Here is a 13343-nt window from a genome sequence, read left to right as displayed (position 1 = left end):
TGTTTCTTGATCATTTACAAACTGGTAACAGGCGAAAGTAGTCTTTTCTTTTCTTTTTTCTTTTTTAAAGATTTTATTCATTTATTTGACAGACAGAGATCACAAGTAGGCAGAGAGGCAGGCAGAGAGGGAGGGGGAAGCAGGCTCCCTGTTGAGCAGAGAACCCGATGTGGGGCTCGATCCCAGGACCTTGGGATCATGACCTGAGCCGAAGGAGAAGGCTTTAACCCATTGAGCCATCCAGGTGCCCCCTTTTTTTCTTTTAAATAATAAGGTGTTTCTGCCTCATTTCTTAGTAACTCTGTGCTTGTAGAACACAATATTTTCAGTAGGCGCATTCTATGAAATTTAATTTTTGTCTGAAAACAGAGTCTTAAAGTTGAATCGGTAACTTACAAATCATTGAGTTGAGCCCAATCCTTTGATATCCCTGCAGTGGGGCAATATTTATTATTTATATGAATAATTTCACTCAATTCATCTAGCATCGACTTTATTGAATGCTTAATCCATTTTAGATATAAGCAAGGGAAGATTGAGTCTGATGGAGGATCACCAAGCCTTTTTCGAGACATACTTAGAGAAAAATCGTAGTATTTGTATGTTTCCTTGAAGTAAATGGAAGAGGTTCATCTTTGTCCAAGTACCCTGGGTGCTGCTTTTGATTACTACTCAGGAACATCCCAGTATACTTGCAGCTCCTTTGTGTGGTGTGTGCCAGGTGGGAAGCTCAGTCCTACTAAATAAAAGCTGTGTTCATCTTAAGGCAGGAGGTCTGCTTATGGTGTGTTAAAGGCATGACCATGGGTTTAGAGTGGAGATGGAGGATGTTGGATTGCAGATCAATTAGCAATATTGGTTTTGGAGAAAAGATGCAGCCAAAGTCTTTGTGTTACAGAAGTCAAAGAAGCTTGATTGATATTGAACTTACTCTGCATGAATGGTGTTCCTTGGAATTGTCCAGTATACTCACTCTTCTGTAGGTCCTGGAAGAAGTCCAGGTCAGGTGCATTGACATTGCTAGGGTCTAGCCTGTGGCTTTCAGGATTATTTCATTAGAGCTATTACTGTTAATTAATAGGAATGTCTATGTTTATTTGAGAATGATGTACAATATGAGCTGCAGAAGGGACCGCAGTCTCCCTGCACCCTCTACCCAATTTTATTGAGATACAATCAACACATTATATTGGGACATAGACTTTTGACTTTGTTCATAAATTCATAAATTCTCTTTATAATTTCCCTCTGCACCATGTTGTATTGTAATCTAAGGACTAGGGCAAAGGTATGTTTTCCTAGGGATGATTCTATTTCCTTTTTCAGTTACTAGATTTTTATTAATGAAAATAACTAATTTTCTCCATGAATGCAGGTAGATTACTTATATAAAAGAAATATAAATTGAGAGCTACTACTTTATATAGGGCTGTTAGGAACATGAAGACAAAATGATTTAATTGTACTTGCTTTGTAATTGTTAGTCTGGAGTGTTTTCATCTAGAGTTCTGTAGAATTCTGCTTTCCCAGAAGGCTGATAGGAAAATGGTATACTGTTGCAAATTGATGGCCCTATGTTTTGTCTGTCTAAAGTGTCAACCCAAGAAAAAGTCTACGCCACTGAAGTATGAAGTTGGAGATCTCATCTGGGCAAAATTCAAGAGACGTCCATGGTGGCCCTGCAGGATTTGTTCTGATCCGTTGATTAACACACATTCAAAAATGAAAGGTAATACTAGAATTGATTATACATGATAAAATACACTATGAAGTAAAAAACTTGTAGTTGCCTTTAATATAACCTAATTTTGTTGCCTTTAGTAGTAATGCATTTTTGCCTTTGAGCATTTGGTGAATGAATTGTTATTAATATATTATATCTTTTTGAATTTTAAGTTTTGTTTTTTGTTTTTTGTTTTTTAAGATTTTTTATTTATTTATTTGACAGATCACAGATAGGCAGAGAGGCAGGCAGAGAGAGAGGAAGGGAAGCAGGCTCCCTGCTGAGCAGAGAGCCCGATGCGGGGCTCGATCCCAGGACCCTGGGATTGACCTGAGCCAAAGGCAGAGGCTTTAACCCACTGAGCTACCCAGGCGCCCCAAGTTTTGTTTTTATGATTTAAAAATTCTCATTCTATTTAGATGCTAGGAAATGTTAGGTTTATTAACATTGTTATTGTTATTAACATTAAAGTTTACATTGTTTACAATCCCTTTTCAGTATATTTAGGTTTTTCTACCTCAGCTTTCAGGTTTATATCATTGCTAATGTTAAGTTGTTTTTTTTTTTTAATTGCTGTTAAGTTTTAAAGCTGAAACAACTGTAAAGAATCGTTTGAAGTTTGAATTGTAAAATCTTGATTTAGAACATTACCTTTAATAACTGTAGTTTGTGTCTTAACTTGGTTCTGTTTGACTCTCAGGTATCCTTAAAATGCTGTAAGCTAGAGACTAAAATTTCATCTTGAGCTACCTTTTTTCTCTTAAGATGTTTTGTGATTTAATATGTATGTTCTAGTTTTTGAATAGGTCATATAGTCATAATATTTAAAAAATCAGCTCACTTTCTCTTTTTGTCTGATCTGCCCCATTCTTTACCCTTCTTTTCAAACAGTAACCAGTTGTTGTTAATGTTTGTTTCTAGAGTATTTTTATGTAAATCCAAGTATATAGTCTCATCTCTTTATTTTAACACAGAAGTAGCATATTTTTTCATATGTTCTACATTTGCTTTTTTCAGTTCTTAGAGGTTTTCCATGTAGTGCATTGAAGACTTCCTTTTTGTTTCTCTCTCTCTCTCTCACAGCTGCATAGTTTTCCACTTTTTGATTATTTTATACTTTATATAACCATTTTCCTGTTGATGGGTGTTTAGGTTGTTTTTGATGTTTTGTTGTGAAGTCTCTGTATACGTATTTATGTACATATGTACATAAGATAAGTGTGTTTCTGTGCACACAACAGTGGTGTAAAGAGTAACTTTCACATATACATGTATCAAAGGTGGGATTGCTAAATTTGATTTTTTATTTCAAATATTGAATATTGAGGTACCTAAAGACCTTTATAGCTCACTCAAAAAAAGAATAATATCTTAATCTTTGTGGCATGTTGGGACATTAAAGTATTACTAGTAGAAAATTCTTTTAGTTCTCCCCCTCTACCCTTCCTGTTAAGTTTCTTACTCATGTACTGTTCATGCACACTAATTGGGTCCATGCCATTTATTCAGCAATTTCTAACTATATTATATGGGTAGTATGCTAGGTAGTAGGATCCAGTAATGGGCAAAACATCACTTCTGCTTGCCCTGGTTTATTGAGTCCAGAGACAAGATTCCAGCAAATAATCAGAGAGAAAGATAATTACTTCTTTGAAAAGTGTGTCCAAAGATAATATTGGTGTTTAACCAGTGGTATAGCAGGGGTACGTAATTTGGACTTCTGGTGCAAGATATTCAGGGGCAGTTATGTTAGTAAAGTATCTTTGGTCTGAGAGTTGAGAGGATGAGTAGGAATTAACTACGGAAAGAAGGAGAAGATGTTCCAGGCACAGAAAGTTGTATATGCTCTGGCTCTGAGAGGTCTCCTACCCATAGAGTGACAGAAGGGGGTACAGTATGAGGCTAGGGAAGTAGATAGGAGTCAGATTGTGTAGCATTTTTTAGATTTCATTTAAAATTTTGTATTTTATTCTTAGAACAGTGTGATTTCCTTAAAGCAGAGGATGATGTGATTTGATCTGTGTAAAGTTTTCTCTGACAATGGTATGGAAAATGGATTGGAAGGGGCCATGATTAAGAAAGAGGAAATTGTTAAAAGGGTCATTGCAATGATTATGGTGAGGTGAGTGTGGTGGATAGAGACTAAAGAACAACTTAGAAGATAAAATCTATATGATTTGGTAGTGGATGGGTAATGAGGAATGAGGAAAAATGAAGTCCTGAGGTTTCTATATGTCAGAATGCCTCCCACGTTTTTAACTTCACCAATACATAAATAATGTTGCTATTTAAGTGAGAGCACTAGAACATGAGTAACTACAAGGTGACCTATGCTTGTTGAAATTAACTGAAGACATGGGCAAGGCATGGATGAGATGGCTTGTGATGCAACATACAGTGAGAAAAAGGGTGGTTTTTTTTTTTTTAAGATTTTATTTATTTATTTGACAGACAGAGATCACAAATAAGCAGAGAAGCAGGCAGAGAGAGAGGAGGAAGCAGGCTCCCTGCTGAGCAGAGAGCCCGATGTGGGGCTCGATCCCAGGACCCTGGGATCATGACCTGAGCCGAAGGCAGAGGCTTTAACCCACTGAGCCACCCAGGTGTCCCAAAAAGGGTGGTTTTGAGTAAGCAAGCATTTGAGGTCTGTTGAGGATACTGAGTTTGGAAAAGAGTTAGGAAGAAATCAGAGATGGAAGAAGAAAACCAGGATTATTTGGCATGTGATATTGGTGACTGGCATGTTTCGAGAAGGAAGATATGATTGATTTGGTTGAACTTTGCCTGGTGATCAAATAAAATGTCAAATAAAATTTGGTGTGAGGAGGTAGAGATCAGTGGTATTTTTGGTGGTATGATTGTACCTGAAGTTGAATTAGACTGGAAATAGAGACAAAGCAGAGAAGTGGGGATGCTTTAGGTAGAGAGATATATGGGGTCTAGAAAGATTTCTGAAAGTGGGGGTAATCATGTTAGTAATGCTGTTGAGAAAAGTTCTGAGAATAGAGGGCTAAGACAGGAGTAGTAAGGGATATAGGATTTCTGGGAAAAGAAGATGTTAGATGGGATTGGTATCACAGTGTGAAATTGGCCTTGATGGGAGGAGGGGCAGCACACCCTTGACATTAGGGGTGGGTAAGGGTGCAGTGACTGCAGATTTGGTGTAGTATACCTGAGGATTCCTGTCTGGCCTGTTTCTCATGAGTTGGGAATGTGATCACACCAAAGAGCAAGTGCCGTTACTGACTGGAGAATACCATGTTTTCTTTTCAGGCTATAAAAAGCTTAAGACTTTTAAATTCAAGTGAGCTTCCCAGAAAGGGTCAATTTATGTAGCTTCCTACTAAAGAAATGACAAAACGTGGTAAAATGGATCTATTTAACCTTACAGCTAGTTATTTCATAATACTTTTTCCATTTTCTTTCACCATTTTTCACATTTGTTTTCATTTCCCCATAGCTTATGGCAGGCTATGGTCAGCCAAGTTCTGGAAAGCCTAATTAATACCTCTTAGTAGTTAACTCTCCATTTTTCTTCGAATGTGCACCTTTTTCTCCGTATCTCCTTCATAGCACATAATCTGGTGGAATTATTGGTCTTGCCATTGACACTTTCCAGTAGTAGAAATTTTGGATAGACTGCTGTTAAAGTAATCCTGCTCCCCATTACACTGGAACTATGACAAGTATTAATGTTTGACTCTTTCTGGGGCATTTATAATTTTCCCCTCCAGCTTTTCATTTTGAAAATTTCAAACCTATAGACAGATTGAAGTGTAGCACAATGAACACCCATATATATATTTTACATAGGCTCAACAATTACTACTTTGTACTATTTATTAGATGATAATCAGTGAAAAATTAAAAAGTATACTGCGGTGTTCATATTACTATGATCATCCATGTTTTTTTCTTAGCAAAGCCTAATATTTCAAATGGTGTTAGAAAATCCAAGTTTTTATAAAATCACTTTTTAAGTCATTATTTACTTTTATTATACAAGGTGCATATAATTTAAAAAGTCAAGTGGTTAATCGATAGGATTTGCTTGGAAAATGGTCTTCTATGGCTATATCCCTCTTTCTTACTACCTTTAACTCTGTCAGCTGGGTCTTTTGATATTTACCTCTGTATCTTATTACTATTTTTTTTTAAGATTTTATTTATTTATTTGACAGAGATCACAAGTAGGCAGAGAGGCAGGCATAGACAGAGAGGGGGAAGCAGGCTCCCCACTGAGCAGAGAGCTTGATGTGGGGCTCGATCCCAGGACCCTGGGATCACGACCTGAGCCGAAGGCAGAGGCTTTAACCCACTGAGCCACTCAGGTGCCTCAATCTTTATATAATCTTCAATATACAGATTCTTTTTCAGTAAATATGCTACAGTATTATAAATGTATTGTCTCTCCTTACATTTCTTAGTAACAATAATAATGTGTTTTCCTTACGATTGTTTTAATATTTACTTTACTTTATTGTAAAATATATAATATATATTATTTTATATTATTTATTTATATATATTATATATTTATATATTTTTATATATTATATATTATATATAATATATAATACACATATAATTGTAAAAATATATAATACACAAATATATAATACACAAAACATTGTCTGTTTATGTTATCGGTAAGGCTTCTAGTCAGCAATAAGCTGTTAGTAGTTAAGTTTTTGGGAACTCAAAAGTTATATGCAGATTTCAACTGCACAGAGAGTTGGGACCCCTAACCAGCCCCCTGCTGCTGCTGGGTTATTCAAGGGTCGAGTGTATATTCCTTCAATCTATACTAGTTACTATTTACTAGTTACTTTCTCTATGTGAATTGCTGTTATCTTGGGGATTCTCTTCAGCTTTCTCTTGTTGAATTCCACGTCTTCCTTGATTTGGGTTTACTCACTCATTTTGAGTATACAGCAGGTCCTTCAGTAGTTTCCTGAGAAAGAGTATACGGAGGCAAATTTTTTGAGACCTTGCATTATCTGAATATGTTTTTTATTCTTTTCGTACACTTGTTTGATAGTTTGGCTGGTATAAAACACTAGCCTGGAAATCATTATTGCTCATAATTTTTAAGGCATTGCTCCATCTTCTGTGTCCAGAGTTGCTATTAAATCAAATTATTTTGAATCTGGTATTTTTCACTGTGTTTTTGTCCATCTCTGATGGCTTGCAGACTCTTCTCTTTGGTCCTGTAGTTCACGAGGCTATACCTTGCTATGAGTCATCCATTGTGGTAGGTAGGTACTTGGTGGACCCTTTTGATCTCCAAATTTAGTTTTTCTTTCAAGGGCATTTTCTTGAATTATTTCTTTCATTATTTTCTTCCCTTTGTTTATTCTCTCTTCTTTAACTCTTACTCAGATGTTGACTTTCCTGCATTGGACTTAATAATTTTTTCATTTTTTTGAGTACAGTTTTGTTTTGCTCTACTTTATATAGTAAGTTTCTTTGGCTTTGTCTTCAAATCCTTTTTTGAGTTTTACATGTCTGCTCTTATGTTCTTAATTTTTAAGGATTCCTTTTTTGTTCCCTGCATCTTATTTCCTGAGTACAGTTTTTTTCATTTCTGAAGCTGTTAATGATAGTTTCTGTGAAATTTTCTTCTCTGTACATAGTATGTTTCAAGTTCTTTTTTTTTTTTTCTTTACTCTTTGTACCTTTCTTTGTTCTCTGTTTTTTATGTTTGAGGTTTTCCTCAGATCTCTGTTTTGGATCAGAGAGCATATGGAGGGGCTCCTGGGTGGCTCAGTCAGTTAAGCGTCTGCCTTCGGCTCAGGTCATGATCCCAGGATCCTGGGATGGAGTCCTGCATCGGACTCCCTGCTCAACGGGGAGCCTGCTTCTCTCTCTCTCTCTCTCTCTCTCTCTGCTGCTCTGCCTATTTGTGCTCTGTCAGATAAATAAAATCATTAAAAAAAGAGTAAAGAGCATGTGGATACTTCTGAATGGGTGGAGTTTGTCAACCTATAATTTTCTTGTAGGATGATTCCCTTTCCCCTCCCAATCCCTTCTCAGTAGTATCTTCTCCATTTCTTCTTGGCTTGGTGAGATTCCTCGGAGAAGAGTCTAGTCTTCTACCCAGAAAATAAGACTCTGACTTCTCCTATTCTGGGTATTCAGTTGGGGAACTCCATTAAGTGGTTTTAGCATTCAGTTGATAAACTCATTTTTTTGGTATTGCTGTACTCCTGGGCTATGCTTGGTGTTGCTTAGTCTAGAGACTTTCTGTTTTACTCCCAACTAGAGGTGGAAAAAGCTCTAGTCTTTTATTGGGAGAAGGGGAGAGGCAGTGACAATGTGGTTTGGAATGGAGGAGGCTGCTTAACCCCTTTCAACCAGTTCTCTGTGTCTGACCCTCTCAAACTCCAGAGGCGTACCAGGTGTTGCCAGTTCATGGGCCTTTTGATGGTATGTGGTATAGATACAGGTGGTTCTTGGTTTTACTCACTGAAGACTTAAAATTTGTCTTTTTTTTTTAAGATTTTATTTATTTTTTTTGACAGAGATCACAAGTAGGCAGAGAGGCAGGCAGAGAGAGAGAGAGGAGGAAGCAGGCTCCCTGCTGAGCAGAGAGCCCGATGCGGGGCTCGATCCCAGGACCCTGAGATCATGACCTGAGCCGAAGGCAGAGGCTTAACCCACTGAGCCACCCAGGCGCCCCAAAATTTGTCATTCTTAAATCTGTTAAGATAGTCACCATTATACTAATCCATTTGCTTCCCTGCTTGCAGAACTGTACATACCTGCACAGCTATATAATTTATACTCACTTGTCCTTTCTTGTTCTCCCTGTCATTAATGGGCTTATTACTTGAAAATCTTTTTATTGTAGCTTTAGTGGAGATTAGAAGGGAAAAGAATTTAGAAATGTTTATCCAGTTGTTCATCTTGACCTGGAAATACTCTTAACTTCATCTTGAACAGACTGAGTCAATCTTGCTATCTGACCTTTCGTACTTCTAGGATACCCTTTGCAAAGCAATTGGGGAAATCAGATTGCTTCTTAACTTTTCTCAGAGCTTGTTTATTATTCAGTTTTCTTTTTAACTCTCATTACCATCTGACTTTCAACTTTGCCAGATTTTTATTGTTGTTTTTTTTTTCCAGTGCTGCATCCTTTGTGTTTATTTTTTTAAAAACTGCTTTTACTGGTTGTTTTTTTTTTTTAATGGGATTTCAGAAGGGAGCAAAACTAAACTTGAGTATTAGTCTCATTCTTTATCTTTGAAGTTTTCTACTTTAACATTATTTAATAATAGTTTTTTAAAAGATTCTTAACTTGGTTTACTAGAGCAGAGAATTACTGTGGCTCTTTGAAGAGAACTAATATTTGAATAAACCTGTTGTTCAAAAAGCTCTACCAATCACTACCTGTGGCAGCTGTCACCTTCCTTCCATTCATTACCATGACTGCAGGAACCACGGACTTTCTCCATTTCTGGCTGTGCTACTCAGCTTCTGAAAGCACTGAAATCACCCATTCTCTCCTTTTATTCTACTAACCTTGCTGTACGCAGGGCCATTAGTTACCTGGTAATACAGTATGTATTAGTTTTTAATTTTATGGGCATTTGGTGCAGGGAAATCCTCCCTTTCCTCCTAATATTTCTCTCTCATCCTTGACTTTTGTTTTCTCTTCTTAAAATAATCACTGTTTCTATCTAATTTTTTAAAAAATTCTTTTTATTTTCCTTTGCTGGATTCTCTTCTACTTTGCCATTCAGGTGGGTAATTCTTTATTTTTAGTTTTACTTACTTTTATTTTTACTTCTCTCTCTCTCTCTCTCTCAAGTTTATTTATTTATTTATTTATTTATTTTTAGTAATCTGCACCCAACGTGGGGCTCAGAGTCACCATCCCTGATCAGTAGTTGCATGCTCTTTCGACTGAGCCAGCCAGGAGCCTCTATTTTCTCTTCTTTTTGAATAGCAGTCTTACTAACTCTAAGTTTTAACTGTTATCGGTAAACTTAATTTATATGCACAATACTAATGTTTCCTCAGGGTTCACATCTGCAAGCCCAACTGTGTACTTGAAGCTTTCAGTGGGATGTCCTTTAGGCACTTGAGCTTAGCTTATTTAAAACTAACCTAATTATTTTCCTCCTCAGACCAGTACTTTCTTCTTTATTTCCCGCCTTGGTGAATAGATCCCTGCCACCTAGTCATATACCCCAAATTCTTAGGAGTCACTCTTTCTTCCTTCTTTGTGCCCTTATACCATTAGATCCTTCATTTTCTATAGAACTTTTTTGAGATATAATTTACAGAACTTAAAATTCACCCCTTTAAAGTATACAATTCAGTGAGTGGTTTTTGGTATATTCAGAGTTGAGTAATTACCACCAGTAGTCAATTTTAGGACATTTTAATCATGCCCCCCAAAAACCTCATACCATTTATCTGCCCGCTCCCCAGTCTTCTTTCCCTTTACACCTCTTTCCCCTAAGTAACAAGTAGTATATTTTCTATCTATAGATTTGCACATTCTGGACATTTCATATAAATGGAATCATATACTATGTGGTCCTTTGTAACTACTTTTTCACTTAGCATAATGCTTTCGAAGTCTGTATATGTATGAGTATTTCATTCTGTTTCATGGTAAATGTATTCCATTATATGGATAGACCAATTTTATTTATGAATTCATCAGTCGGTGGACATTTGGACTATTTCTACCTTATGGCTGTTCAGAATAGTGCTGCTGTGATACTTGTTGATAAGTTTTAGTGTGGACATAATGTTTTCAAATCTTTTGCATATATACCCAGGGGTAGAATTGCTGGCTCACATGTTAACTCTCTCTAGCTTTTTGAGGTACTGCCAGACTGCTTTGAAAAGCTGCTACACCAGCTCAGATTTCCACCAGCGTAAGTGAGGGTTCTGATTTCTCTACGTCCTCACCAATACTTGTTAATTTGACCTCTTTTCTTTTCCTTTTTTTTTTTTTAAGATTTTATTTATTTATTTGTTAGAGCGCGCACGCACGCACAGGCAGACAGAGTGGCAGGCAGAGGCAGAGGGAGAAGCAGGCTCCCCGCCGAGCAAGAATCCCGTGGGACTTGATCCCAGGACACTGGGATCATGACCCGAGCCGAAGGCAGCCACTTAACCAACTGAGCCACCCAGGCGTCCCAATTTGACCTCTTTTCTATTGTGCTGAAATACATGTAACAAATTTACCATTTTATTTTTTATTTACTCTAAAAAATATTTTTATTTATTTATTTATTTATTTGTGAGAGTGGGGGTTGGGGAGGGGAGGAGCAGAGGGAGAGGGACAAGCAGACTCAGTGCTGAGCACAGAGCCCAACCTGGGGCTAGATTCCACAATTCCGAGATCATGACCTGAGCCGATACCAAGAGCTAGATGGTTGACCAACTGAGCCACCCAGGCACCCCACAAATTTACCATTTTAACCATTAAAAAATATTATTGGGTTGGGGGACAGAGATAGAGGTAGAGAGCCATAAGCAAACTCTGCACTGCGTTTGGAGCCTGACATGGGGCTCAGTCTCAGAACCCTGAGATCATGACTTGAGCCAAAACCAAGAGTGAGACCCTCAACTGGCTCTGCCACCCAGGTGTCCCCATTTTAACCATTTTTAAGTGTATAGTTGAGTGGTATTAAGTACATTCACATTGTTGTGCAATTATTACCACTATACATATCCAGAACCTTTTCATATTTTTACACTTTTCAGTGTATGAATCCATACCCATTTGATAAGAATTAGCCCCTGTTCAGTACTGTTCCACTTATTTCTCTATGAATTTGACTATTCTAGGTACATCATATAAGTAGAATTATACAGTATTTGTTTATTTGTGTCTGGCTTATTTCACTTAGCATAATGTCTTTAAAGTTCATCCATATTTCAGTATGTCATACATTTTCAGTCTCAGTAATACTCTGTTGAATCTATATACCACATTTTGTTCATCCTTCAGTGGACATTTGGGTTATATCCATGTTTTGGCTGTTTTGAATAATAATGGTATGAACACTGGTGTTCAAATAACTATTCTGATCTTTTTTGTTTTCTTTTTAAGTTTTATTTTTATTTAAGTAATCTCTATACCCACTATGAGCCTTGAACTCACGACCCCAGCCAAGATCAAGAGTGCATGCTCTTCCACCTGAATCAGGCAGGAGCCCTTCTGACTTTTTATTACTTGTTAGGTCCTTCTGTTTTGTCTCTAAAAAATATATTTCAAATTTTGTTTTTTTGATTCCCAGTGTTACTGTTTTAAGTTCTAGTCATCTTGCATGTACACTATTTTGGTAATCTCTCGTCTACTGAGTCTTTTCTCTGTTTCCTCTTGAATGTGTTAGTCCAAGGTCAAGATTTATCTTTCTAAAACCCAAAACTGAGCCCGTGGTTCCACAGTTTAAATGAGACTCCTTAGTGCCAAGAGCTCATACAGTGATCAGGCTCTTAACCTGGCATCAAGCTCTTTCAGGTCTAGCCACTGCTTACCTGCTACATTTTTATGATTCAGTGTTCTGAACTACTTTTAGTTCCCAGCTGTTTGTTTATTCATTCATGCCTTTGAAGGTTCTGGGCCTTTATACTAGAATTCTGTCCTTAATAGACTATTTATTTACCTTTAAAAATTCTGCTTGGGTGTTCCATTTGTCTTCCAGTTAGTGATCTCCACTGTTTTGTTTTGTTTTAAGATTTATTCATTTATTTATTTGAGAGAGCTAGAGACCATACATATGGGTGAAGGGAGGGGAGGGGGGAGGGCATCTTTTTTTGGGGGGGGGGGGAGGGCATCTTTAAGCAGACTCCCCACTGAGCACAGAGGGGCTCCATCCCAGGATTTGAGATCATGACCTGAGCTGCAGTCAAGAGTTGGCCACTTAAATGACTGAGCCGTCCAGATGCCCCATTGATCTTCCACTTTTTAATGGTATTTTAAAAAAGTGAATGTTTGCTTAAGCAGCCTACTCTTGGTTTTGGCTCAGGTCGTGTATTCGAGCCCCATGTTGGGCTCCATGCTCAGACATGGAGTCTGCTTAAAAAATTCTCTCTCCCTCTACCTCTGCCCCTCCCTTCATACTACTCTGCGTGTATGCTCTCTCTCTCATAAATAAATCTTAAAAAAAAAAAGTTAATGTTTATATTATTGTAGTTCTTTTACTGTAATCTATTTGTATATCTCTTACCACCAGGCAGTAGGTTTCTTTTTTGTCTATTTATAGTGCCGATACATCATAAGTGTTCACACTGTGTTGATTGAATTTACTTATTTATGGGGGAATTATGTACTTCTCAAATTAACCTTCTGAAATTCTATATAGATATATATCTTACCAATTTTAATCCCCCTTTATAGGTGGTTTCTATGGAAGGATTTAATAGGTTGAGACTAAGGAGTTTAGTTTTTTCATAGATCTTGTTTTTGAAATGGTCTAAAAATCAAAATTCAGCCAGGTTGTAATTTTATTTATTAAGTGGGACTCGATCCCAGGACCCTGGGATCATGACCTGGGCTGAAGGCAGCCACATAACTGACTGAGCCACCCAGGCGCCCCTTTCATTAAACTCTTACATGTTTTCTTTCTTTCCTTTTTAAAAGATTTTATTT

The 13343-nt window shown here is 37.2% G+C and overlaps 1 protein-coding gene across 1 annotated transcript in view; it reads left to right on the top strand.

The window, feature by feature from the left end:
* Positions 1 to 13343, top strand: part of NSD1 (nuclear receptor binding SET domain protein 1) — a 146422-nt gene that overhangs the window by 63644 nt on the left and 69435 nt on the right. Inside the window, 1 exon segment of the mRNA XM_080803602.1 lies at positions 1594 to 1729. Within this exon segment, the coding sequence (XP_080659728.1) occupies positions 1594 to 1729 (136 nt within the window).

The sequence above is a fragment of the Martes martes genome, assembly GCF_963455335.1.
Source record: "Martes martes genome assembly, chromosome: 5".
Classification (NCBI taxonomy): Eukaryota; Metazoa; Chordata; class Mammalia; order Carnivora; family Mustelidae; genus Martes; species Martes martes.
Note: the sequence above shows the minus strand (reverse complement) of the source record. Positions and strands in the feature narration are given on the sequence as shown.